This window comes from Mesocricetus auratus, unplaced genomic scaffold, assembly GCF_017639785.1.
Source record: "Mesocricetus auratus isolate SY011 unplaced genomic scaffold, BCM_Maur_2.0 Super-Scaffold_100006, whole genome shotgun sequence".
Classification (NCBI taxonomy): Eukaryota; Metazoa; Chordata; class Mammalia; order Rodentia; family Cricetidae; genus Mesocricetus; species Mesocricetus auratus.
This window is the reverse complement of record NW_024429190.1, coordinates 69,655,851-69,682,069: the sequence shown is the minus strand read 5'-3', so window position 1 is coordinate 69,682,069 and position 26,219 is coordinate 69,655,851. Positions and strand designations below refer to the sequence as shown.

Here is a 26,219-nt window from a genome sequence, read left to right as displayed (position 1 = left end):
AGAGAGAGAGAGAGAGAGAGAGAGACAGCAAAATTCTACTTCTCCCCCAATAGGATTATCAGAGGAATAAATGTACCTACGAATCGCCTATCAATCACATGCCAGGAACTAACTGTGAGACTTCTCGAAACTCTTGAGTAAGAGCTGTTAATGTCCTTTTTTCCTTTTCATGCTGGTTCTCCTGTCAACTTGGCACAAACTTGGATCATCAGGGAAGAGGAACCTCAACTGAGAAAAAGCCTTAATCAGATTGGCCTGGAGGCAAGTCTATGGTGCATTTTCTTGATTAATGATTGATGTGTGAGGGCCCAGCCCATGTGGGCGGTGCTACCCCTGAGGCAGCTATGGAGAACAAGCCAGTAGACAGTGTTACCCTATGGCATCTGCTTCAGTTCCCACCACCAGATTCCTGCCCTGAGTTCCCTCCGTGACTGAGGAGTGACTGAGAAGTGTAAGCCAAATAAGCCCTTTCTTCCCCAAGTTGCTTCTGGTCATGGTCTTTATGGTAACAATAGGAAGCAAACTAAGGTATAGGGACACTGAGGCCTAGCAAGAAAAAGTGTTTTCCATGACTCGGTGGTGACAATGCATGGTGTCCAGCCCCTGAGATTAGATCAGATGCATTTAAAGTACTCTAGCCATAGACACACCCTACGATGAAGAAGTCCTCCAAGTAGTTCTAGCATTCTTTGACAGCCTACTATGTGTCCCTCCCTGGACACACTACAGAGAACATAGGTCCTTTCTGCTCCCAAAGATGCTGTAAGATTTTTCACAGACAGTCATGTTCCAACAGACTGAGAAGGACTATGCACTATGCAACTAACTGAGCTCTGGAGAGGCTGAGGGGAAGTTACCTAAACACACACAGCGGAGGGGAATACCAGTTTAACCCAGAGAGATAGCAAGTATCCAGGCGTGGGTGAAAACATGTTCTGGTTATCTAGAGTTAAAGTTTAGATAAGATCCATTTTAAAAGGAATAATCAGGTTTTTAAAAAAATTAAACTGAGTATGCGCAATATGATTAAAGCCAAGGTATTGCCCAGTCATAGTTTCTAAGGAGGAACTCCATAGCAAGCCCTGCCTTGGGGACGATGAGAGAACTCTGGTATCATAGATATACCAGAAATACTGCCACAGCTTCTCTGTGGCTAGAACCCAAGCAGAGTAGCAGGGATGGGAGATGAGAGGGCTGCCTGCAAGCTCTCTGGTGCATTCACCCTTTCAGGAATCCTGACTCCAGATGCAGTCCCGTCCAGCTCCAGAGAGCAAGCGACTCAGCAGCGTGGTCCGTGTGAGCTGAGAGTACATAGCTGAGCCTGTGCGTTCACTTCTGAGTCAGAGCCTCGAATGCACAGCTGTAAGCAGCTGCTGGTTGCTGGAGCGCTCTAAATCTTCCAGCCAGGCCCAGTGAGAAGGAAGGTGAGCCTCCGCCGGAAACACCAGTGGCATTCCCTAACAATTCTCACAGGTCCTTTGAGCTGTCCCGGGTCACAGGCTATAATCATTCCTCAATTTTCCAACCACAGCTCTGTCACTGCCGCTATCAGACAGGCTTAACTGGTCTTTTGGAATATTTTCTAAAACTTTAAGTAGATCCTGCGTTGTGATATCCTGATTATTCTCTGAGCTTTGAAGTCGAGATTTGGAGAAGGTAAGGTTAAAAAGGAACAACCTTAGAGGGGAGTCGCAGAGGGATCTGTGTTTATCTTAACCACACTCCCGTTTCTACCTTCCGTCCAGCACTTTCTTCCCCCTTTCCTTCCTATTGGTCATTCCTGGTTCCGGTCCTATTAATATCTTTGGACAATAGGACTGCAAGTTAGCTTGTTGGCCAAAGATTTAATGTCGAGGCTAAAATCTTACATAAATTGCTGAATCATTTGACAAGTGTTTATTACAGCTATGCCCCAGGCTCTGCATCTAAAGAGACAAGGAGAACATTTAAATATAGAAGAACAATGCACAGATGGGCCTCATGCCTTCACTTGTTCCTACAGATCCTGAGAAGAAGCTGGAGTGATAGCTCACATGGGTGATATTTGCATATAATGCTTGGCAAGCGATTTGCTCTCTCTGATATAGAACACAGGAAAAAAAGATATGTAAATATGCTGGCATCATTTTCATTAAAATCGTGTCTCAGCCAGGTGGTGGTGGCGCACACCTTTAATCCCAGCACTCCGGAGGCAGAGCCAGGCAGATCTCTGTGAGTTCAAGACCAGCCTGGTCTACAAGAGCTAGTTCCAGGACAGGCTCCAAAGTCAGAGAGAAACCCTGTCTTGAAAAACCATGTCTCTCCTTTCTGTAACTGAGCACCTGTGGACCCTAACAGCCAACCGTATCCATGACTACTTTTCCTTGTGAATGTACTCATCTCTCCACCAGATATTGCCATACTCAGCCAAAGCAGCTAGCAGGACCTGGAAGTCAGGTGACCAAGCTGGTGGCAACCCCCAGGTTCTCTGGACTACTGTATCATTGTGCGGTAGCAACCTTTCTCCTCTGAGCTCCATTTTATTTATTTATTTTTTTCTTTTCTTTTCTTTTTTTGGTCTGAGTGCTCTGTCTGCATGTCTGCCTGTAGGTCAGAAGAGGGCATCAGATCCCATTATAGATAATTGTGAGCCACCACGTGGTTGCTGGGAATTGAACTCAGAACCTCTGGAAGAGCAGTTAGCGCTCTTAACCTCTGAGTCATCTCTCCAGCCAGAGCCTCGATTTTCTTATCTGTAAAGTGGTGATAACATAATGTGCTACCATCAACAATGGCTGCCCTCACTGGGCATTTCCTACAGGCAAGACAATGACAGTGGCACCTGATGCCAACCAGAGAGGCACTCACCTTTAACCTTTGCTCGTTCCCATCTCCTATAGCACGGGCCACAAGGTCGTGCTTTCCTTTTACTCTATAAAATATTGACTCTCTTCCATCACTCAACTTCAAGTTCTCATTAGCCCTTGGCCTCTTAGATGGCACCCTGCTTCAGCCCTTGTGTCCCTTACACTCATTCTCTGCAGACCCATGCAAGCAGATGCTTTAATAAAAACATGCACACCTGAGCCCCTCCAATGGCCTCTCACCGTCTAGAACACTGGTTCTCAACCTGTGGATTTCCACCCCTTTGGCAAACCCGAGTCTCCAAAAACATTTACATTAAGATTCATAATGGGGGGTGGGAGGAGGGGAGGGGAAGGGAGAGGGACCTGGAATTGACATGTGAAGAAACCTTGTTTCTAATTTGAATTTAAATTTAAAAATAAAAATTTTAATATTAAAAAAAGATTTACAATGGTAGCAAAATTACAGTTATGAAGCAGCAATGAAAATAATGTTATGGTTGGGGGTCCCCACAACATGAGGAACTGAATTAAAGGGTCGCAGCATTAGGAAGGTTGAGAACTGCTGGTCTGGAATTAAGTACAGAGCGACACACAAAGTAATCTGCCCCCTCTCCTGACTGCCCCTGCACAGCTCTCAATACACTGCAGGCTTTTTACATTTCGTTTGTGTCTTATGCTTCCACACTCCCTCGGAATCACCAGTGTTCTAGCCTCCACCCACGTTTTAGCTTTCCAGGTTCACTGTAAGCTCGCTAAGTCGAGGACATTCTCATGTCCCTAGAAGTTGCTTCCAAGCAGCTCCCTCCCCTTGACCATGAGAAACACATGTCACCAGTCCCTCTGCAAGGGACTGTTTCATTGCATTAACCTCACTGAATATAATTTGCTGACTTATGACTTCTCTTTGGTAAAAACTATGACTTACTCATTCTTACATCTCCATCTCCCAGTACAATTCGTGGCACATAACAAAGGCTCAATAGATAAAAATAGGAATGAAATCAATAGGACTCTTTGGCCCATGATTTTTCTATATATGATGTCCCATCACCAATATTCATGTGTCTCTAATAGTGGTTTGCAGCCAGGGGCAATTTTGATTCTAGGTGATATTCTACAATATTTGGAGACACTTGCCTTGTCACAGTTGGAGTGGTATCTATTGGGTAGAAACCAGGGACACTCCTAAGTAACCCATAATGCCTGGGGCAGACCCTGTTCCCACACAATAAAGACCTACCCAGCCTAAGATGCTAATGATGCCCACACTGAAAATATCAGTTCTAGTCCAGTGTGGTGTCCCACGCCCTTAGCACTCAGGAAGCAGAGACAGACGGACCTCTGTAAGTTCAAGGCCATAGTGGTGTATATACTGAACTTCAGGACAGCTAGGGCTACATAGTGAGACCCAGTCTCAACAACCCACTAAAATTCAGCTCTAGAGTAGAGTCTGGCACATGGAAAACTCACAATATCGGGTTCCTAATCCCAGCAGCTCAGTGGCATAGCAGTAGAAATGAGAGCCAGAGCAAAGAGAAGCCAGACAGTACGGTAATGCTTCTAAGTTTGCTGAACTACTTTGTGTAGTATTAGCTCTTTTCCCAGCATCAGACCCAAGAGGGGTTTATAAATAACACAAAAAAAAAGAAAGAAAGAAAGAAAAAGTTCTATTCAGAATGAGTAGAGTGTGGTGCATGACACTGTCCTCTAACTTCCCATCACCCTGTGTGTGTGTGTGTGTGTGTGTGTGTTGATGTGTACATCCATTATCCCCCAATATTTTGTTTCGTGCTTGCTTCCCAGTACAACCCTTCAGAACACCTGGATCACTTGGGTCAAGAAGTTAGCTTATCAGTTGGTACAGTGGGATATGTAAAATATGCAAAGAAAAACTCAAATGTGTTTCATATCCTGCATAAACTCACAGCCTCTCCAGGAAGGTCTCACCTCCTGGGACCATAGGAGACCACAAAGATTAAAACTGGCAAGCTGCTGGGCAAATTGTACTGACCATGTGACACAGTACAGGTAAGCAGAGCCTGTGGCAAAGGACACTGGTTGACCTACTCCTCAAGGACCTCACAGCCACAACAATACCATGTCACCTGTCACACGTGCTATAGCAGTCAGCTACCGTTTTTCATCTATGCACATTCAACCTCCCAATGTTTGAAGCCCCCCCCCAAAAAAGCAGGATGATGAAGGAGGCTGATCAGGTGTCAGAATGAGGACCTAAGTTCTAAAATCACCACAGTGACCCTGCTTCTAATCCATCTTCGTGACCCCCTGCCTGAACCTTGTGGCAGATTTATGATCGGTGTCTGCTGGTTATCTTTAGCCTTTCCCCCGATTGCCTTCTTATCCATCCAGCCGTCTCTAGCTCTCAGTGTCATCTTTCTTGTCTGAGATGCCCGGTGTCTGTTTACCTAGCTCAAACTACTGAAGCGTCCAAACTAAACGGCAGCACAGGAGGAATTTGTCTTTGCTTAACACACACAGGCACACAGTGGCTGTGCACCTTTTTATCCTAGAACAGTCATCTTATCCTAGGATTCCCAAGATGACATGTGGCATGCTGAGTCCTGTTGGGTAGCTCGGAGTCCTGGTACGAATAGGAATGACCAAGACAGATGTTGCCACCACAACCAGGCGAAAGTTAGGGGACAGTAAAGTGGGATGTGTCAATTCCTTTTGCCAGTGCTTGATTTGCTAGGTAGACATCGAGTTCTCTGAAGCTGTGGCTAATGCTGGAGAATTGCTCTTGGTCTGCCCCTCTATTAACCTGACCTTGAGGGGGTTCGAGCAAATCTGTAGTGAAGAAGCTATTCTGTGATGCTCGGGCTTAGACAACTAATGCATTTATAGATTTGCAGAAAACACAGCACTAGCCTTCACTAGTTGCCAGCTGCCTACTCAAGGCGTTTCTGTTGTCATGTAAGTGTACAGGAAACACAGCCCTCTGGCTAGTCCAGGAGTTCTAGACGGACTGCTCTATTGTGGGATGGTCTTATTAACTAAATGTGTATACCCCTAACTCCTACTGCATCTATATTTGGAGAAAGGAGGTTCTAATAGTTAACCAAGGGAGGGAACCGAGCTAGGAAGATAGCTTTAACACACAAAGACCTGAGTTCAATCCTCAGAACCCACATAAAACAAAAAGGGGAAAACACCTGGTGATTGAGAGTATTTATAACCCAATGCTGGGGACACACAGACGGATGGATTTGGGGGACTCAGCGGTCCAGCAGCCTAACCTACTTGTCAAGTTCCAGACAAGCGGGAGACCGCCTCAAAGAGAAAAAAAAAATGTGAATGGCACCTGAGGGATGACCCTTGAAGTTGTCCTCTGGTCTCTGCATGCATCTACGCGCGTACATGTGTGTGTATGCACACAGAAGAAAGTTAAATGAGATCACAAGGATGGGCTCCCAACCAGAATGATTAGTGCACCTGTAAGAAAACACACTTGGGCTGAGGCTGAGGCTCACTGGGAGATTACTTGCCCAGCAGACATAAAAGCGCTGGCTCCTAGGATCCCCAGCAACAAAAGAATGCATGCATGCATGCATGCATGAATGAATGAATGAATGAATGAATGACATAAACCACAGAGCTAAGCCCCACAACTCCTCCAAGTAGTTCTATCTAGGAAAGGCCATGTGAATACACAGTGAGAATCTGCAAGCTAGGAAGAGAGTCCTACGGGATCTACAGTCTCCAGACTGACATGCAAATAGATTTCTCTTGTTTGAGCTACAGGGTCTGTGCCCAAGCAGATGGACACAAACAGCTGTAACAAGAACACTAAAGAGTGTACAGCTTGCCAAGGTGGTAATTATAGTCACCGTGACCACCCAACAACTGCTGTTATGTGCATCATGGGTGTCCTGTGCTTGATTTTAACTCAGAAATTATTCTCTCTCTCTCTCTCTCTCTCTCTCTCTCTCTCTCTCTCTCTCTCTCTCTCTCTCTCTCTCTCTCTCTCTCTCTCACTCACACACACACACACACACACACACACACACACACACACACACACACGGACAGACGGGACGGGACAGGACGGGTGGGCAGATAAATGACTGCTCCTGCTGGAAAGGGCTCTGCTTTTCCCTGGCATTTGAGAGAGAGCAGTCCTTTGATTTGGGAAATCTTTTTAAAACTGACTTTGTTCTTTTTTTTTTTTTTTAATCTCAACTGCTCCTGGCATCATTAGCTCAGTCTGAGAGAAGTTTCAATTTCCTTTTATCCCCCCGCCCCAGTACAGGTTCCAATCTCTCAAAGCAGTGCCTTTTAATTGGCCAAGAAAAGGTCATCGAATCTAAGAAGAAATCATGTCACACATTTTACAAAGTCAGCATGGGTTTGGAGATCTGAAGGGTGGCAGCTCAGGATAGATTCATTTTCCCCAGTGAAATATGTAAGTAGCTGATGGCATGTGATTACATTTCCAACATAATTACTGTGTAATTACATATACCCACTCACATGCAACACATTCCCTTGTATAATTAGTTAGCCTTTATTTCAAATTCACTTGGCTTTAAGATTTTGCCCTTTTCTTTTACGTTCAGATTCAGCGAATGACTAATGGACACTGTGGTTGTAACAGTGGTTTCCTCACATGTAATAATTTTCTGTAATATTCTCCTGTACAGATGCCCTGATCACATACATGCTTTTTAGAAAATGATGCAAGTTGGGGGTTGGGGCTGGAGATGTAGCTCCATTAGTAGAATGTTCGCCTTGCATGCACAAGGCTGTGGGTTCAATTCATAGAACTACATAAAGTTGTAAAACTGGGTATGGTGGGGCACACCTGTAATCCAGCATGCGGGAGATAGAAGCAGGAGGGTTACAAATTCAAGGTCAACCTTGGCTACATAGCAAGTTTGAAACTAACCTGGACTACATGAGAACTCACCTTTAAGAAATAAAAAAGACGCCAGTGTGTCAAAGTCTTCTCCTTGTCTTTACAGCCCCCCACACATATGCTGTGCTGCCCTCCCCAGAGAAACTGTTGTGAAGGGCATAATCAAATCTCACGTACACACACACGGCCACCGTTGTAACTGAAGAAAGCGGCTGAGGTGACCCCCACTCCATCAGTTTATTTGCACTTCTGGAGTTCGAAGGCTAGTGTGGTCTGGAGTGGATGGCATGTCCTGTGGTAAAGGAGGAAGGACTGGGCCCTTTCAAAGCAAGAGGCAAAAAATTCAGAAATACAACTCCAACCACCTCAAAGGACCACCCACGTAAAGGACATGGCACAGAGTTTCATATCTTTCTTTTAAGAAGCCCTGGCATTTGTCACATCAGTGTCTTAACTCAGTGCTTAAGAAAACTTAAGCAGTTTTTGTTTGTTTGTTTTTTTGGTGTTTTTTTGTTTTTTACAATTTCTACATTACAGATGAGATGAATAGATAAGAGCAATCGCCAAAAGTGTGTTGAGGACCACAATATGACAAATGAAAAACCTACAATCAGTTCTCTTCTCCCTACCTTGTAGTTGGGGGTGGGGGATGACTGTTTTTCAAAACAAACTTTCAGAAAAAGTCCTCGTTTTTCCTTTTGAAGAACTGACTGAAACCCGGTTAGCACACCTGATAGCAGGGCAGCAGACAGAACAAGGGAGGTGGCTGTCCTTGTCTGCTCCTGAGTTTGATGCCACAGTCTGCAAGCGATGTGGGCAGCTAGGACTGTCATCAAGTTTATGTGTGAGCAGGACGGTGGTCCTTAGCAGCTCAGGACTCAGGGTGCGTAGGAGTGATGGGTGAAAGACTGGACAACTCCAACTTGGAAAGGGCAAGGTTTGGCAGGGAAACGATGGCTGCCCTCAAAGACTGGAAGACGATAAAGTGAAAAGACTTGGTTCGAAGGATGGAAGGGTTGGCATCCTGGAACAGCAGGTGATGGGTTAATGCAAAGAAGGATGCTGTTGCAATCTGGCACTGTGTGAGGTGAAGCAGGCTGCTTCTGGACCCATTGTTGGGAATCAAACCCAGGTTGCTTGAAAGGACAGCAAGTATTCTTTGCCTCACAGCCATCTCTCCAGCACCACTGATAAATATTTTAGAGAGATGTACTTAGTTCATTGTTCGAGAAGCTGGAAGTATAAGATCAGGAGGCCTCGTAGGCTTGGCCACGATGGTTGGGCACAGGTGGCCTCATATGCTTGGCTGATGGCATCACGGTGAGCACAAGGGGAAGAGATTACAAGGAAACAGAAGCCAGAAAACGTGGAGAGGGGACAGTTTTTCAAGTCTATAATGACTCACCTCTAAGGGTACTAAGAAAACTAACTTAATTGTCTTCAAGAGCACATGGCTAATGCCCTATCCAGTTCTCATAAGGTCCAGCCCCCAAAGGTCCCATTGCCACCCAATCCCGTCCCACACAGGGGACACACCATATCCAACCATAACAGAGAAGGATCTCTGAAGCTGAGGATCTGTTGTTAACCCTGGGTACACAGTGCCAGGACTGAGTTGAACTGAAGGATGCCCAGTTGGTGCTTAGAAGAGGGTACCAGATCTCATTACAGATGGCCGTGAGCCACCATGTAGTTGCCGGGAATTGAACTGAGGACCTCTGGAAGAGCAGTCAGTGCTCTTAACCACCGAGTCATCTCTCCAGCCCCCTAGTAGGTGTTTAGAGAACAGAGGAATTTCAAGAGATCCACATTTGGTATCAGAAGTGGTGAGAACAAAAAAAGTGTTTCATATTTCAGAATAATTCGAAGCAACAAAACTTGGTTAATGAAATAGTGCAAACCTTCATGGTATTAGGGACCAAGCAGTGGGGGTTTGCACACCTTTGTTCAGCCTGTTCTAGCACACAGCTAAGAACAGGACAGCATATGTTGCTCGTTTACATGAAGCTGTGTCCTTAGCCAGTGTAGCTCACTTTGACAAAAACAAAACAAAAAACTAAAACTCCCTTATGATGGTGTCTGCCAAGGCTTGCCCATTTCAGTGGGCTCTTTGGAGATTTCTGAGTGGATTTTTCTGGATGCAGACAGATTCTGCCTTTCTGTGGCCATCGTGTTGCCCATTTAGAATGCAAACAGCACAGGGACCAGGGTCCCTCTGGGAACCATCATTCATGGCCTCTGAGAAGCAACTGATGGATGGTAACGGAGGTTCCCAGATGGGTCCTCTGGGGATGCTGATGGGCAATGGGCCAAACGTGAGGCTTGTGACTTGTGACATTAGAGGGCTGCAGAAAACCAAAGTAGCAAGGGTGGGGCTACTTCAGACAAGACCCCCGCACACACACACTCCAGCTGCTAGTGTTTGTGAAGTGTGCGGTACAGAGAACCAATAGAGTTTTATTGACTTTTACTCTACCATTGCCCTCCACACGTTGCCATGGAAACCACTGCATTTTAATCAGTTTAAGGAAGAGACTTGTACAAGCAATAAAGAGACAATGTGCTACTAAACACACAGGCTCTCTAGAGTCAGTGAAGCAGATTCAAGGTGAGCCTTTCTACTGCCTAGCCCTACCACCCCAAGCAAGTGGGTTACTCGCCTTCTCAGGTCTCAGTTTTGTCACCTGTAAGATGGGGCTAGGGATACTTGCTGGCTTAAAGTAAGTACTAGATAAACACTAGCTTGTATTATTTAGACAGAAACCAAAAACCTGGTCCCACTGAAGCTGGCCTCCCCTTGAGTCCTATCTAAGACACAAAGGGAAACAAGAGCAGCTTTGAGGTAAGAATCTGGGTCACTCTGCTGATTGGTAAGGAACTGGGTACTGGTTAAAGGCAACATACATCCTATGCAGCTTCTAAAGGAAATAAAACAAGAGAAACTATGCACAGCAGCACGGAAGAAGGTCTTTTCAGTTCAACCAAAGCCTGTGCTACAGCATAGTGTGATCATCCATAGGGAGGGGTTACTATGACGTAAGTGCTGAGAATACACCAGGCTCTAAAAAAAAAAAAAAAAAAAAAAAGGCCTGAAAAAAATTTCTACCCCTAAATAGATGATGATTTGGGGGCCATGGAGGTCATGTGGGATGACTTTCTATACCCATTATGTCTGTAGAATCTGAATTTCACGCTGAATATTACTCCTTTCTTTTTTTCTTAAATCAGTGTTTAAAAGACAAACAAGCTGGGGGAATGGCTGGGCTGGCAACGTGCTTGTTATACCCATTTGAAGACCTGAGTTCGGATCCTGGGCGCCCATGTAAAAAGCTGGCTGCATTGGCACACACCTATAACCTCAGTTCTGGGGAAGCAGAGATAGGAAGATCCCTAGGGCTTGCTAGACATGCAGCCTAGCTGAGTCAGTGAGCTGCATGGTCACTGAAAGATCTCGGAGAGATCCAGGAACATACCTGATGTGGGCCTCTGTCCACATGCACACACACGGACCATACCCCCACACATACAGGCAGAGGAAAAGGCGTATAACCCTATTCGATTTTAAACTCCAGAGGATGCTGATCTCCTTAGCTGAAGTAGGCAATTAATAACGACAGGTAGGCTGGTATGGAAATGTCCCTCTGATCTCCTTCCTAAGTGTTGATAACATGCATCGAGTTTAGAATCGCTTTCATCATATCATAAATCTTACCACAAACCTGTTCGAGTGGGTATTTGTGGTTAAGACTTGGACCCGCACATCCTTACATCCTGTTTAAACTCAGCTCCACATCTAGGGACTGTCTGATCTAGGGCAATTTACTAAATCTCTCTGTGCCTCAGTTGATTTATCTGTCAAATGGAAGTAATGGGAGAACTTCAAAGTCCTGAAGATGGCTGGAGATGCTGCTGCCTGTGAAATGCTTAGGACAGTATCTGCCATATAATAAGCCCAGAGTAAATGCTTAGCTATGGTTATTTTACTTCTCACAGAGAGAGAAAATTCTAGACACAAACGATACCTCTATCACAACCTCCCCAGCTCCCAGAATCTCTCATTTAGTCTGGAATTCCACCACACGGTGTACAGAATGTTGATGTACATTCCTTCCAGGCTGCTGGCCTCTGGCACAGCATGCTCCAACCCATCTTGCCTGGCACCGTTGGGCTCACTTCTTTTGAACTTTCCTTTTATCTCTTTATGACTTGATTGAAGCAGCTTCAATGGTTTCCTTCTGCCAAAAGTTTACATCCCAAACATCTTTGTCCATTCGCATGCTGGCCACATTTCCTATGCACAAAGAGTATTCCAAACATGGAACCCGCTTTAGCCAAACATCTTTGTCCATTCGCATGCTGGCCACATTTCCTATGCACAAAGAGTATTCCAAACATGGAACCCGCTTTAGCCAAACATCTTTGTCCATTTGCATGCTGGCCACATTTCCTATGCACAAAGAGTATTCCAAACATGGAAACCGCTTTAGCCACAGGCTCTACTCCCTGTCCTCCAAGCTCCACAAGAGCAATCCCACCTCTGAGGTGCTGAATCCAAAAACCAGCCGGTCCACTCTTAAATCCCATCCTCTCAGAATACTCTCAGGAAGGCTGGCTGCCTGACTACTCAGATCCATAGCATGTCTACTTTGATTTCCTACAGCATCTCATATCTTATCTCTGGTTCTCATTTGACACTCGGTCATAAACATCATCCTTGTGCTGTGGGGTTACATACATACATACATACATACATACATACATACATACATACATAATACATTCATGCATTCATATACATACATGCACATATACATACACACATACGTACATTCGTATAAACATACATGCATTCATATATATATATATACATACATGTACACATACATACATACATTAAATTCCACAAGCATTCATTGGTAAGGCTTTGGAAATTCAGAATTAAATTAAAAGGCAAAGCTCAACCTGAGGAGGTGGCTCAGGGATAGAGTGTTTGCCGAGCACATGTGAGGCCCTGGCTTTGATCCCTAGTATTAGTGTTAATAATGACAGGAATAGGCCCTGGCTTTGATCCCTAGCACCACAAAGAAGAGGGAGAGAAAATAGCATCAAGTAAGCCAGGTGTTGTGGCCCCTTCCCAACCTGGGCAGATGAGAGGCAGAGGCAGGAGGACCACTGAGTGTTTAAAGCCAGCCTTGTCTACATGGCAAGTTATAGGCCAGTCGGGGCTTCATAGCAAGACCTTGTCTCAAAGATAAAAAGTAAGAAAAAGAGCACACTAAATGAGGGAGAGTAAGAATAATTGCTAGGCCACACAGTTGGCCTTGTTAGAGGCCACAAAGTGCCTGGTGGCCCAGAGACGGAAACAATGACAGAGAGATGGATCAGCGTCGAAAACACGCAGGGCAGGACTCATCTTTCCTCTCCCGTCCAAACTAGCCCTTCTTCTGGCTGATCAAAAACACATATTTCAGAACTAGATCTGAAATATGTTAAGATCCTGTCCTACTTAGGCTCTCAAAATGACCAGCTCTGACCGGTTTTCCCTCCCCGGCACTGGCCTCTCCCTGGAGTATATTTCCACCTTCCCTTCTACCTAACTCACCTGTATCTGCCTGTTCGTTTAAAATGTGAACCAACTGGCCAGGCACAGTAATCTAATTCTGCATCTGGTTGGAGGCCAATGCATTGAGAGCATTCAATAAATGGTGGCGTCTGGCTGCGGGGGTCTCAGGAGGCAAACCCAAGAGACAAGGGATGGAAGGTGGCAAGGCAATGGAGTGAGCGGAGGCAGATCGGCTCTGCCTGCCTGGCCCAGAGATTACACACCTGCCGTTGGCCTGCTTGGGTAAAGCCTGTGACATGCAAATACCTCTCCCATGAGTTGGCGAGGGTGTGCCCTCTTCCTGACAGATTCTCTCTGATTCAGTCTGGGTAAAAGTGCACACAGGCCCATCTGAGTCTGCTTGCCATGATTAAGGAGATTCTCCTTCCTGTGAGTGGGTGTCCTGGGAGGAGCAAGACAGGTGTCTGCTGGGTAACACAGCAGGAGGGGAGGACGAGCAGGGAGAGCATCTCGAAGATAAAATCTCATGGACAATGAGCACTCATGGGAACATAAGGCAGGCCATTCTGCCCATCTACCATGTAACACCCAACGAGGATCCAAAGATGAATGTCACAGGACCTGCTTCATGGAAGATACTCAATAATCAGCTCATCAGTGAGTTAAGTTCATGCTTTAGCTTTCATTGACAATCTTCTTCTATGGAGGAGACTCTATGTTATCTAACACACTATATGTCATAGCTGAAGGAGGCATTATGGCCCCAATAAGAATATTCCAACATAGTCTTCCATTGCTGGATGTGGACTCCCAAATTCCTTTTCCTTTTTCCCTATCACCCATCCACATATGCATGGAGCCCTCTGGTTTAACCCACTTTTTTTTTTTTTAATTTCTCCAGGCCTCTGAATGGTAATTGGACAGTTGTGAGTTGACCTCTGGCTCGCCCCTTCTCTGCTGCATTTTCTCAGGCAGAAATAGGCTGGCCAACAGTCCGGGGCATTGGCTCCATTCCCAGCCTATCACAGGCTTTGGGGCAGCTTGAATGACCAGCTGCATCACCCATTCTCTATCTGTAGAATGGCAATGGTGCCAACTGGCTCAGACATGGGACAACGGCTGGTGAGCTCACAGCTAGAGAGAATGACGCACCCAAGAGTAATGCAATACTATACGGAGAAATTTTGATTTTTTTTTTTATGGTCCATCCACCAACCTCACAGTTTCTGGCTTTTCTGCCTGTGCGGTTTTGGCACATTGCTTCTAGAGGTCTGAATAATGAGCATGACTAGTCTCCTCAAACACAGATTCTATTTTGAATAGAGCTGGCACAGATAGCAGTATCTCTGGTTGTAGCTGGTGGCCAGTCAGACACAGGCAGCAGGTGAGCAGGAGTCACCAGCAGAAGCACTTCTGAGGTAGGGTTTCTGGAAGTACCTCTCTGAGCTGTTTCAGCTAAGCTATGAGTTTGAAAAGAATTCCACTACAAAACAAGAAATAGAACCTCATGCTTCAAGATGGACAGCCCTTGCAGATTACAACCACAGATTATAGCCACGAGAAAAAACACACCACACACACACACACACACACACACACACACACACACACACACACACACATGAAATTACTTTCCCCCATCAGAGTATGTAAGACAAATTCCCTGAGCATGTACTGTGGAACTGTGGGACTCTCTCTAGAAGAAAATTCCCCTTTATTGGTCAACTGATAAACACATCAGCAGCATAACACAAGAGAGTGGCTAAAACCCAAAGCAAACATGATTGTCATAAGCACAATGGGAAACAGTGACATCAATTCCTAAAGCAAATAGTCAGAATCTATTATCGGTGATTTTCAAACACGAGAACGAACAAGCACGCATTGTTTCTTTAAAATTAGAAACTTCCAGAAATAACATTCCTTTAGAGAAAACACCATCACACGGATCTCACACTAGCCCACAGGTGACTAGAAGGTACACTCAGTTTTATACTGTATGCCAAGCCAGAACTTTCCATTTGAGCCCCAGAGGAAGCAAGGGGATGAGTGTTGGCCTTCTCCTCTGGAGCCCTCACTGGCCAAACAGGAAACAGCCCACAAAGCCCTCACTTACAACTTCTGTTGCCTTCTTGAGCTTGGGGTCCCGAATCTGGGAAGCACGAGAGCCAGGCAGCCCTTCCTCCCCACCATGTCGGGAACACTGCAGGCGGTAGGCTTGGTGTGGAAGACCAGCGAGAGCCAAAGAGGAAGAGGCACTTACTCACCCTGCACTCAGACCTGGCACTGGTTATAAAAACAACACAACTCCCTCGGGGAGGTGCGCCTCCCAGCCACCTTGCCTCATCACCAATTTGCAGCAATAGAGCTGGCTGGCTGGGATGGCAGGAAACAGCCAGCGAGCAAGAGACCCCCCAAGCCTGCCACAGAGAGAGCAAGAGACCCCCAAGCCTGCCGCAGAGAGAGTCATTTTCAAGTGGGATCTGTGACACCAAGGCCTGTTTCCTGTAGAGAAGTGAGTTGTACATGGGTTGGTCCAGTACTCAGTAAAGGGCAGCCAGCAGACTATTGGGGGTTCCTTAGACTGTTCCTCGGAAAATACAGCCAGCTGCCTGTGATGAGTGGGGTGCTAGGCACAGGAGGGAGCTGCTAAGATTGTTTCTGAGACTCACCCCAACCTGGTGCCGCCATCTGACTGCTCCAGGATTCTGCTTTCCAACTGTATGTGGATAAGTTCTCTCTTCTCTCCAAATTTCTTTTCAACATTGTAGAGCTTCAGTATTACTATTGTTGTTGTTGTGTGCTTGCTATGATGCATGTGCGTGCCATAGTCACACATGTGGAGGTCAGAGGACAACTTTCAGGACTAAATCGTCTTCTTCCACAGTGAGATACAGGGATCAAACTCGGGTCCTCAGGCCTGCAGGGCAAGAAGTGCCTTTACCTACCTCTGCCCTCCAACACTCCACTGGGACCCATTTAACATCTTTTGCAAATATAAGCATATAGTATGGAACATTTATTTCTGAATATTCTTATGTACCTAGTGTCATTTTAAAAAACGAGGTGCACAGAAGCAGAGATCCAAGGCTTCCTATGCTGTCTCTGCTAACAGACTGTGCCCAAGCTAACCTCCTCCAGCAGGCATCGTCACAGGTGGCCGGCTGCTCCACCTTAGTCCCAACAAGGGCTGGGTGGTGGTGTCTACTTCCCCTGAGCTACCCAGATGCCATTCATTGCAGAGATCCATTAAATGCTGCCAGACCTGACCTGGTGACCTGGGAGGGGAAGACACTCTACAGGGAAGCTCTGAGCACAGACTCTCACACCCTCCCTTTCAGGACACTCTCCCAGGCTTAGTGCCAGGCTGTTCACCCAGTGCTGTCTGGTGAACCATCTTGACTGACGGTATTCCCAAAACTTCCAAGGCTTGGTTTCCTCCTCAAGGCATAAACAGGTTTTCATTCTCTGTAGATTTATTTTCCCCTCTGCGAAGGCAGGCTCCAAACTCATTAAGTGGCAAAGGGTGACCTTGAATGCTCAATCCTCCTGCTTCCACCTGCCAAGAGCTGCGGTAGCAGGCACGTGCCACCGTGCTCTGTTTATGTGGCGCTGGGGGTCAGACCCAGGGCTTCATGGTGCCCGGCAGCAACCTGCCACTAAGAGTCATTTCCACCTGTAGAATTTTATGACTCGGTGGTTTCTTTGTCCTTTAGCAACTCTGTTGTTGCCTCGTGGAACTAGAGACTGAGGCTCCCTCCAGCGTCTAGGAATCCCAAGCATATCTTCCTCAAAAAATTGTAAAGGGCGTGGGGAATGCTGCTCACGGTAGAACACTTGCCTTGCAGGCATGAAGCTCTGTGTTTGATATGCCGACCTTTGGAAATCTTTTTAATTAAAATATCTTGTTAAGTAATTGTAGTGGGGGAGGGCGCTTGGTTCACAGCACCCATGCCTTACAACTTATGGTTCCCAGCACCCACATGGCAGCTTATAATTGTCTATGACTTAAGTTTTAGGGGATCTAATGCTCTTCTGGCCTCCACAGGCACTAGGTATACATATGGTACACATGTCTATAAACCAGGGAAACATTCACACATATAAAGTAAAAACTAATAAACCTTTATGAAAATAATAAATGTAAAAGAATGAGCTCACATAAAAATCCAGGTGTGTGTGGTAGCTTGCCTGAAATCCCAGCATTCCAGAGGTGCAGAGTTGGGGGTCCCTGGGCAAGCTGATTAGCTAGACTAGCCCTATCCGTGAGCTCCGGGTTCAGTGAGACACTCTACGCCACTAAGTAAAGTGCAGAACATTTGAAGAAGACTGCCAAATCAATCTCTGGCCTCTGCATGTGCGCATGCGTGAGTGTGCATGCACGCATGCCCGCCCCCCCACGCACACTCTGTGTACACACCCACATGTTAAAAAGATTAAAAGAAAGCCTATATTGTAGACTACCATTAATCTAGGAATGCATTCAAAGCTCAACATGCTTAGGTAAGTAATGCCAGGCACTTTAGGAAGAGAGACTTAAAATGAGCAAAAAATTAATTTTAGGGCAAGGCTTTAGCTCTATTTTATGTAGCAGTGGCCATGCATAATGTCCATTAAGTAGTTATTTGTCCATTAAAACAGGTATTCTTTCCTCTTGGATTCCTACTGGTTGGGGTGTTCGTTAAACCAGTATTACCTCTGTGTTGTGAAATATAATAAAGGTTTTTAAAAAGTATTTCCTCAAATACACATCACAGGGTGTTTTGCACAATGTACTACTTACTACGGGACATCCTGAAGTGTTAGAATCCCCATAGCAGAAAACAACTTCCAGGCAAACAGAGGAGACCAACCACATGCTGTGCACACATTCCAGACTCTGCTCAGGACAAAGTGTTCCGAGAGAGTCAAGTGGGTTTCCAGTGGTCATCTCACAGGACTGGATTCGATAGCATAAGACATCGTAGTCCCAAATCTTAGTCGAGAGTGCCTATCATCAAGAGAACCTGTTGGGATACCGGAAGGACAACTTTCTCAGGGCGCACCAGGGCAAATGTCTGCAGGTTCCATATGAAGATAAGGGCAGGCTCGTGCCAGAAGCTCAGGGCTGAGCTGAGAGCACAAAGCAAATAGCAGACTTCTGGGGTTCTGCTGTGTGTTTTGTTCCTGTGGTAGAGAAGCCAGGGAGCATCTCTGAATGCCTAAGTTTATTCGAGGAAATAAAGAGAGCAGAGAGGGGAAAGATCTTTGGAGGCTTTCCAGGACAGGATTCTTTTTCTCTGGAGTTCTAGACCTCCTTCAGGCAGGACAGAAGGACTGGAGAAGGGTTCCACAATCCAGGCTTCCAGAGTTGGAATGATAGATAGGTCTGTGTCTGGACCGAGCTCTAGGAGCCAATATTTTTATCAAGAGATCAGCTATCGTTGTTTCCTCTGTGAACAGCTCCTGCTCGGTCCCTCAAATGAAAACAAAGGCAATTGGTTCCCCAGGAGAAGAGGTTCCACCTTCTCTAAGAGCATGTCTCGCTCGGTTCCCCAACTACGGCAGATCAACAGTGAGTGATCCTTGAATTAGCAGAAGTTGGCGAGATTATGGAATGGCCATACCCATGGAAAGACAGAGGCAGCATAAGCAAGATGGTGGTGGTGGTGTTGGGGAGGTCTGTCCTCTTCTATCTCACTTGACCTCGCCAACCCTGTGGAAACAGTCTTCCAGGGTTTTTTAAAGACAGGAGCCTTAAGATTAGAATACCATCTCAGTAGGAATGGCTGGGGTTTTTGATTGTTTGCTTCCCTTACTCTCAGTGTTTTTCAGCATTTAGAACAATGCTTGGTATAGAGCGTGGGCTCGCAGGAAATCTTCATAGGTTAAACGCATAGGCGCTACAGCTAGAACCAGTGCATGCCCGAGGCCACCCTCAGGAAAGACAGCATTGTCACAAAAAGGACAGAGCCCACCAGCCTCCAACTTAGCCTTCAGAGCCTATCTTGTGCTTCTATAATCCCCCGACTCAACATCATACAAAAGTCTCCCTGTTCCTACTATGTAATACATAATTATTTTCTCCTAATTAGAAAATAAAGTTACCCTTTGAAGAAGTTACCACTCACGTACATGAAATCTGTTTGGAGATTGTGCCTGACTACTAGGAATTCCAGGGTGCTTTCTCTTTTTGCAACACTGCAGATGGAGAATGTAGAATTTGATAAATTATAAACTTAATGAGGCTTCTAACTCCTCTAGCCAGTCATTAGCTGCCAGGAAATGATCGCTGTTACTTAATTATAAGATGAAACTAACCATTGAGAAATGCTGAAAGTGATTTGATTGGCCCATACATGGAGGACTAAGTCCACAGGCATGCTTCCATGTACCAATTAAAGATGCATCACCCACAGCCAAAAGCGGCATGTCCCTGGCTGGGATCTATGTTGTCATTTTCAGATTAGAACAACAAAAACAATTGCAGTCTGGGGCACTTCCCAAGCACCCATGACTGAGCCTTTCTCAGGTGATGAGGTTCCCTGGGACTGGCTTCATTCCTCAGCAAATGCTCCGGTGTCTCACTTAGGCCCCACCCAACACAAGAGACAGGCATAAAGGCACCCATCCCATCAATCACTGGCTTTCATGGCTGTCAGGTAGAAAAACACTAAAAAGCCTGTCAGAGAGCCAGTGCACATAAAATATATATGCATGAAATTTTCATTTTGATTTTTAGCAGGTGGGAAGTGGGTAACGGAGAGAACTCTGTTGGCATACAAGTTTGTTGTTGTTATTGTTGCTGTTTAACCCAATACTAAGTGAATCAAATCCCCCCCGAGACAGGGTCTCTCTGTGTAGCTCTAGCTGTCCTGGAACTCACTCTATGGACCAGGCTGGCTTGAACTCACACAGATCCACCTGCCTCTGCCTCTCAAGTGCTGGGATTAAAGGTGTGCTCCACCACTGCCTGTTGAAGAATTTGATAAAGTTTTGAACCAATGGGTGACTTGGTCAAATGTTGCCTGCTTTTCCTTTCTGGATCCCTGCTTCCATTTGCCTGTAGTTCAAACAGGGCCTGGAACTCCCAGGCTGTGTGGGTTCTAATCCCAATACTGTCATTTAAACTTGGTATGTGAGGGTCAGTGAGAGAGATGGTTTATGGGTAGAGGAAACAACCTGAGTTCAATCCCTGAATCCCAAAGTGACAGGAAGGAATACAGTCTACATGCACATGATGCCACCGATGCACATACTTATACCACACACACACACACACACACACACACTAAAGTAAATTTGAAAAATCTGTAGTTAAGCTTGGCATGTGATATTTGGATTAGAAAAGAGAGAAAATTAATATTTTTGCTCGATACGCAGACTACACCCCTAACTTCAGCACAAGGCGTGTCACAAAAATTTCAAGTCCAAATGGATCACTTGAAATTTAGAGGCAGCTACGGGATCTTATCAGAAAGAGACAATTCCAACAGAAGGAAACAGGGACTCCAGATTCCAGCTCTAGAGTGTGAGCTGCTTTATTAGCCCTTGTTCTACTTTTAGGGTGGAGCTGTAGGGAACATTCTTTCACGAACGTTTAAGGTTGCATGGGTAAACGTCAAGGAAATGTAAGCCCCATATGCAGTGTGTATCAGTCTGGACCGACCACTTAAAAGCCTGTGACTTAGTCTCTCTAGCAATGCCGCTTGGGGCCTGCCCCATTGCCAAACGCTGGTGAGATGAGGGGAGCACAGGCCTGAGTACTGCCCGCGCCTGCCTGTGTGGGTAGCTCCTGTTCTCCGCACCCTGCTCTTCCCAGTCACAATCACATTGCCAAGGTCAACGACTTGTGTTCACCTCAGCAGCACAGTCACGGATGACTTGGCCTTTCTTCTTGCTTTACTCCCACGATGCTACCTGCTCCCCAGCGCTCCCTCCCTTCCCCCAACTCACAGCTCCATCTAAGTTGGCTGCGTCCACCTGTCTCCGGGCTGGGGAGCCCAGGCTTGATCTTCTTGTCTTCTCTCTTCTCATGCTTTCTCAGATGATTATCTGCAGTCCTAGGACCTTAAATGCTACGCACACGTGGGTGACTCTCATTTTCATCTCAGTTTTATCTCTTGTTCTATATTCTCAAATACAACCACCTACACTGTCATACGATTGGCATATCAAACAGATTATATCGAATAACACCCCCAGCCCCCATGCGAGCGCGCGCGCGCACACACACACACACACACACACACACACACACACACACACACACACACACACACACACACACAGAGCCCATTCCAAACAGGCCTTTTCCAGTTTTTCCTACCTGGACTCCAGGTTTCATTATCATCCAGGCTGTTCAGATAAAGCCCAGGGTCCTCATTCTTCTTTCTCCTAATCCCTGTACTCAACCCATCTGCTCATCAGTTATCTTATCAGCCCAAATCTCATCCCTTCAGGCCATCTGCATTGCACAATCCCAGGGCAAGCAAGCAAACATTGCCTCCCTGAATTAGTGTCCCTGCTTCCAAGCTGATTTCCCTCCCTGTTTCCACTCTCAGCCTCCTACAGTCTAGTTCCCAAATGAGACCTCAGAGTCATCCCCCTGAAACAGAATGGGTAATATCAGTATCATTCCTTCCAGGGGCCCCGTGTTACACTTAGGAGTCCCTACCCGATACGGTCACACACTTCCAGATTGCAGAGCTTTAGTTTTCCTCTCATGGCCTTCGGCATTCTCAGACTGCTCACAAGTCCCAGCCCCTCTCTTGACCTTTTGTGGTCATGAACACCCAACATCTCTATGTGGTTGGCTCCTTTCATTATTTAAGCTCCAATTCGGATATTGTCCTCCTCAGCCGGGTGATGACGGTGCTCGCCTTTAATTCCAGCACTCGGGAGGCAGAGGCAGGTGGATCTATGTGAGTTCAAGCCCAGCCTGGTCTACAAAACTACACAGAGAAACCCTGTCTGGAAAAAACAAAACAAAAAGCCACTGTCCTCTACACTACAGCATCTTGCCCAATCTCTCACTGTCTTCTATCTGAAGCTGTCTTCTTCGTTTGTCTATTTGCTTTCCATGAGAATCTAAGTCCCAAGAAAACAAACACCTCCCTTATCTTATTTACCACTCCACTCCCCATGGCTACCATGCAGAGGCTATTCTACCAAGATCTGTTAAAGGATTAATTACCTGTAAGTATAATAGCAATTTGCAAATTACACGTAATGGCCCATTGGAACTCAACAGCTAATCCAACTAATTCACCAATAGCTGAGAAATACTGGAGTCAGGGAGAAATTGGGGCAGTTGACTCTGCAGAGTTTGCAACATTCTTCTGAAATCCTTGTCCCTGGAGTCCAGAGCACCGAAAAAATCTTGGAAAGACTGTCTGCCCAGAGGTCTCTATTAATACGTCTGTAAGACCCAGGTGTTCAGTTTCTAGGACTGTGAGCTAAGTCAACTGTAAGTCCCTGAGGAAATAGCCCTTGGGCTGTGACCCACAGTTCTAAATGGTCTTGCTTAAGGGTCCTCTTACACTGCTTCTTCAGCTACACATGGACCCCAGACTCACCACCGCCCCTGTCTCCCAGAGGCTATCACCCTCCTGAGACCCCAGATCCACTTCTAAGAACTATCTGGAAGCTGGTAGAAAGTCTATAGGAAGTTTTTAGAGAAAACCTATCCCCTAAAGAGTTTGAAAAACAGTAAGGGATGACAAACTATGGTCCATACACAGAGCTAGGAATTATAGAGAAAAAAAAAATCTCAGATCATCATGTTGGCAATTCCAAGACCTTTGGTCTGTTTGTCTTGCAACAGCTGAGTTAAATTTCTAACTCAGTCTGGACCTGGAGGATGGCTCAGTGGTTAGTGTTTGCTGCTCTTGCAGCGGACCTAGGTTTAGATCCTAGCATTCATATGGCAACTCCTAAGCACCTGTAATTCCAAGGCCTCCATGGCACCAGGCAAATACACAGTAGATACATATAAACACACAGGTAAAACAGTCATTCACATATAATAAAAATAAATATGCCTTTAAAAATCCTACAGTTATGCAGGGTAGGCCTGGTTCATGGCCTTAGCTGTGCTACACAAGAAGCCCCTGCCTCAAAACTGCAATTTACTGTGCTAGGTTCTAAAGGCTTCAGTGCCAACAAAATGGAAGTAGACATAGCACAACAAAAATGCAGGTGTGAGCCGGGCATTGGTGGCGCACGCCTTTAATCCCAGCACTTGGGAGGCAGAGACAGGCGGATCTTTGTGAGTTCAAGACCAGCCTGGTCTACAAGAGCTAGTTCCAGGACAGCCTCCAAAGCCACAGAGAAACCCTGTCTCGAAAAACCAAAAGAAAAAAAAAAAAAAAGCAGGTGTGACACACACTTTTAATCCCAGGACTTGGTAGGTAGAGGCAGGAGGATCAGAGTTCAAGGCCAACCTAGGATACAGAGATCTGCCTAAATAAATGAATGTAAGCATAACCTTAGTTCACAAGTTAGAGTCTGAAGGGGAAGGGGAGGCAGTTAGAATAACTCTGGGAACCAGAACTTGACATCAAGAAAATATCTCCAGCCTTGGGGAGAAAGGTGTGCATTTTTGTTACATGAACACATGGGGAGGAACACTCAGTGTTCTGGAGTGTGTAAGCTGCCTCTGACTGACTGGATGGGGGGTGGGGGCAGGAAAGGGAGGACACCATGGTCGGGGAGGGGCTGAAAAGGCAAAGGTCTTACCCTGGTCTTAAGATTCAATTACATTTTGATGAGATGCGGAGTAAAGAAGGCTCTGAGCAATGTAAGAGGGGAAACAGAGAGAGGCAGGAAGGGAGGCAGGGAGAGTAGGAAGGGAGACAGATTGAATGCCAGTGTTAAAATGAGTTTATCTTATATACCACCCCCACACTGCCCCTACACATACAAGCACGGTCCCTTTGTTTCATTTGTCATAGCTGTATAAAACCAAGCAGCTAGTTATTTAGGTTTAAGAAGAAAAGAAGTAGAAGGAGAAGGAGGAAGGGAAGGAAGAAAAGAAAGGAAGGAAGGAAGGAAGGAAGGAGAGAGAGAGAGAGGGAGGGAGGAAGGGAGGGAGGGAAGAGAGAGAGAGGGCGAGCGGGAGGAAATAAGGAAATAAGGAAGGAAGGAAGGAAGGAAAGAAGGAAGGAAGGGAGACCCAAATGAAACATATAATGCCAGCAGACCATGGCATCAGGACATTTTAGACCATGTTTAATGCCACCTATTAGAATTGACCTGGGGACTGATGGAGCTGATAATGGAACCACACTACCACTATGACTATGACTTAGACACTGTGTAAGTCTCTCGGGGAGGCAGAACTATGGCTGGTTAACGAACTCCTTTGATACAGGAACTGTGTAAATTAGCCGTCTGATACACGATAGTTCTGGTCTCTTTACACAGATCTAGGCTACCTGAGTTTCCAGATGAAATCTTTAAAACTCCAGTAATAATGTCATCATATGGAGGAGGACTAAAAAATAGTACATCGTAAGGGCAAAAATTGGAAATCATATGCTATTCAGAAAATTGTAAAAATGTGTTACTGATCACATCAAAAGTATTTTGCAGGGCCGGCAAGATGGCTCAGCAAGGAAGCTCTGGCCTCTGAGACTGAAAAGCTGAGTTTGATCCCAGGACCCACACGATGGAAGGAGAGAACCAAGTCCTGCAAATTGTCCCCTAACCCACACCTGTGCACTGCCACCAACACACACAAGTAAATAAATGTAATACAATTTTTTTTTCAAATATGCCAAATCTCATCTGCCTTTAATTTGAGCAATCACCTCAGGGCCCTATATCATGGAATCCTAAACTACTAAATGATTAAAGGGGGATATGAGACAGCCCTGAAATGTGCGACACAGACGCTTGCTCTATAGAAGTTCAGATGGTGACACACTGTTCACAGTCTTTATAATTTCAGAAAAAAAGTACTGAGGAGAGTCACATGGCATGGTTTTGACACTGAGCGGTAACTGCCCCTGCTGGGAATTCTCATGCCCCTCACCCACCCTTAGAAACCTGAACAACAGATCAGGCCTGAGGGCCTTCTGAAGTCACCGAGGCAAGTGTCGCACAGGCTTCATCTCCCAGGAAACACAGAAACCTCCCAAGAATGAAGAGTCTGGAATACAGCGAGCACCGGGAGCTATAATGTACTGTCTTTTGCAGACAACAGTGCTTCAGTGTCAAAGCCACAAGACCAGGGGCAGCCTTGATTCCAAATGAAAACCTCCACTGGCAAGTACAAGGCATTGATCACAGACAAGTGGCCCCAAAGAGGGGACGGAGGCCCAGGGCACTGGAATGCCTGACCCAAGGCAGCCATGCCCACGGTCATTTCTCATTCTGGCGTTTTAGAAAGATAAAGGGAGCAATGTAAAGGTTTAATGATCATTTTACTCCTGTGATTTAAGTACTGGATAACTCTTTTACAGTTGATCATAGTTATAAAATGGAGGAAGTGATAGGTAAATCCTTAAAAATATCAATTCCTTTCTGTTTTTTTAAAAATACCTTGAAAACATCTTTTAAGATATAGCTCTACTTAGCCAGACGTTGGTGGTGCACACCTTTAATCCCAGCACTTGGGAGGCAGAGACAGGCAGATCTCTGTGAGTTTGAGGCCAGCATGGTCTACAGAGCAAGTTCCAGGACAGCCTCCAAAACAATACAGAGAAACACTGTCTCAGAAAAACAAAAAAACATAAAAAAAAGAAAGAAATAGCTCTACTTAAATACAAATAATTTTGAAAATGATTAGAAAATTTGAAATTAGCTAGATTTAGGATGCAGGCACATTCATTTAAAAAAATCAACATATTCAGTGTAAAGCAAAAATGAGTTTTACCTAACTTTTCTTTGTATAAAGCTTTAAAAGGAAAATGCATATGCCACAGCATTTTTTGGAATGCCTCCTTTCCTA

At 45.6% G+C, this 26,219-nt stretch overlaps 1 protein-coding gene across 3 annotated transcripts in view; it reads right to left on the bottom strand.

Moving 5' to 3' along the window:
- The window catches only part of Shroom3 (shroom family member 3), a 259,365-nt gene that overhangs the window by 84,021 nt on the left and 149,125 nt on the right, over positions 1–26,219 (bottom strand). Inside the window, exon 1 of one of the 3 annotated variants that reach the window (XM_040747431.1) lies at positions 15,402–15,501. The exons of the other annotated variants lie outside the window; for them this stretch is intronic. Within the exon in view, the coding sequence (XP_040603365.1) occupies positions 15,402–15,478 (77 nt within the window). The 5' untranslated portion in view covers positions 15,479–15,501. Of the gene's footprint in view, positions 1–15,401; positions 15,502–26,219 lie in introns of those variants that run through there. 3 annotated transcript variants of the gene reach the window in all.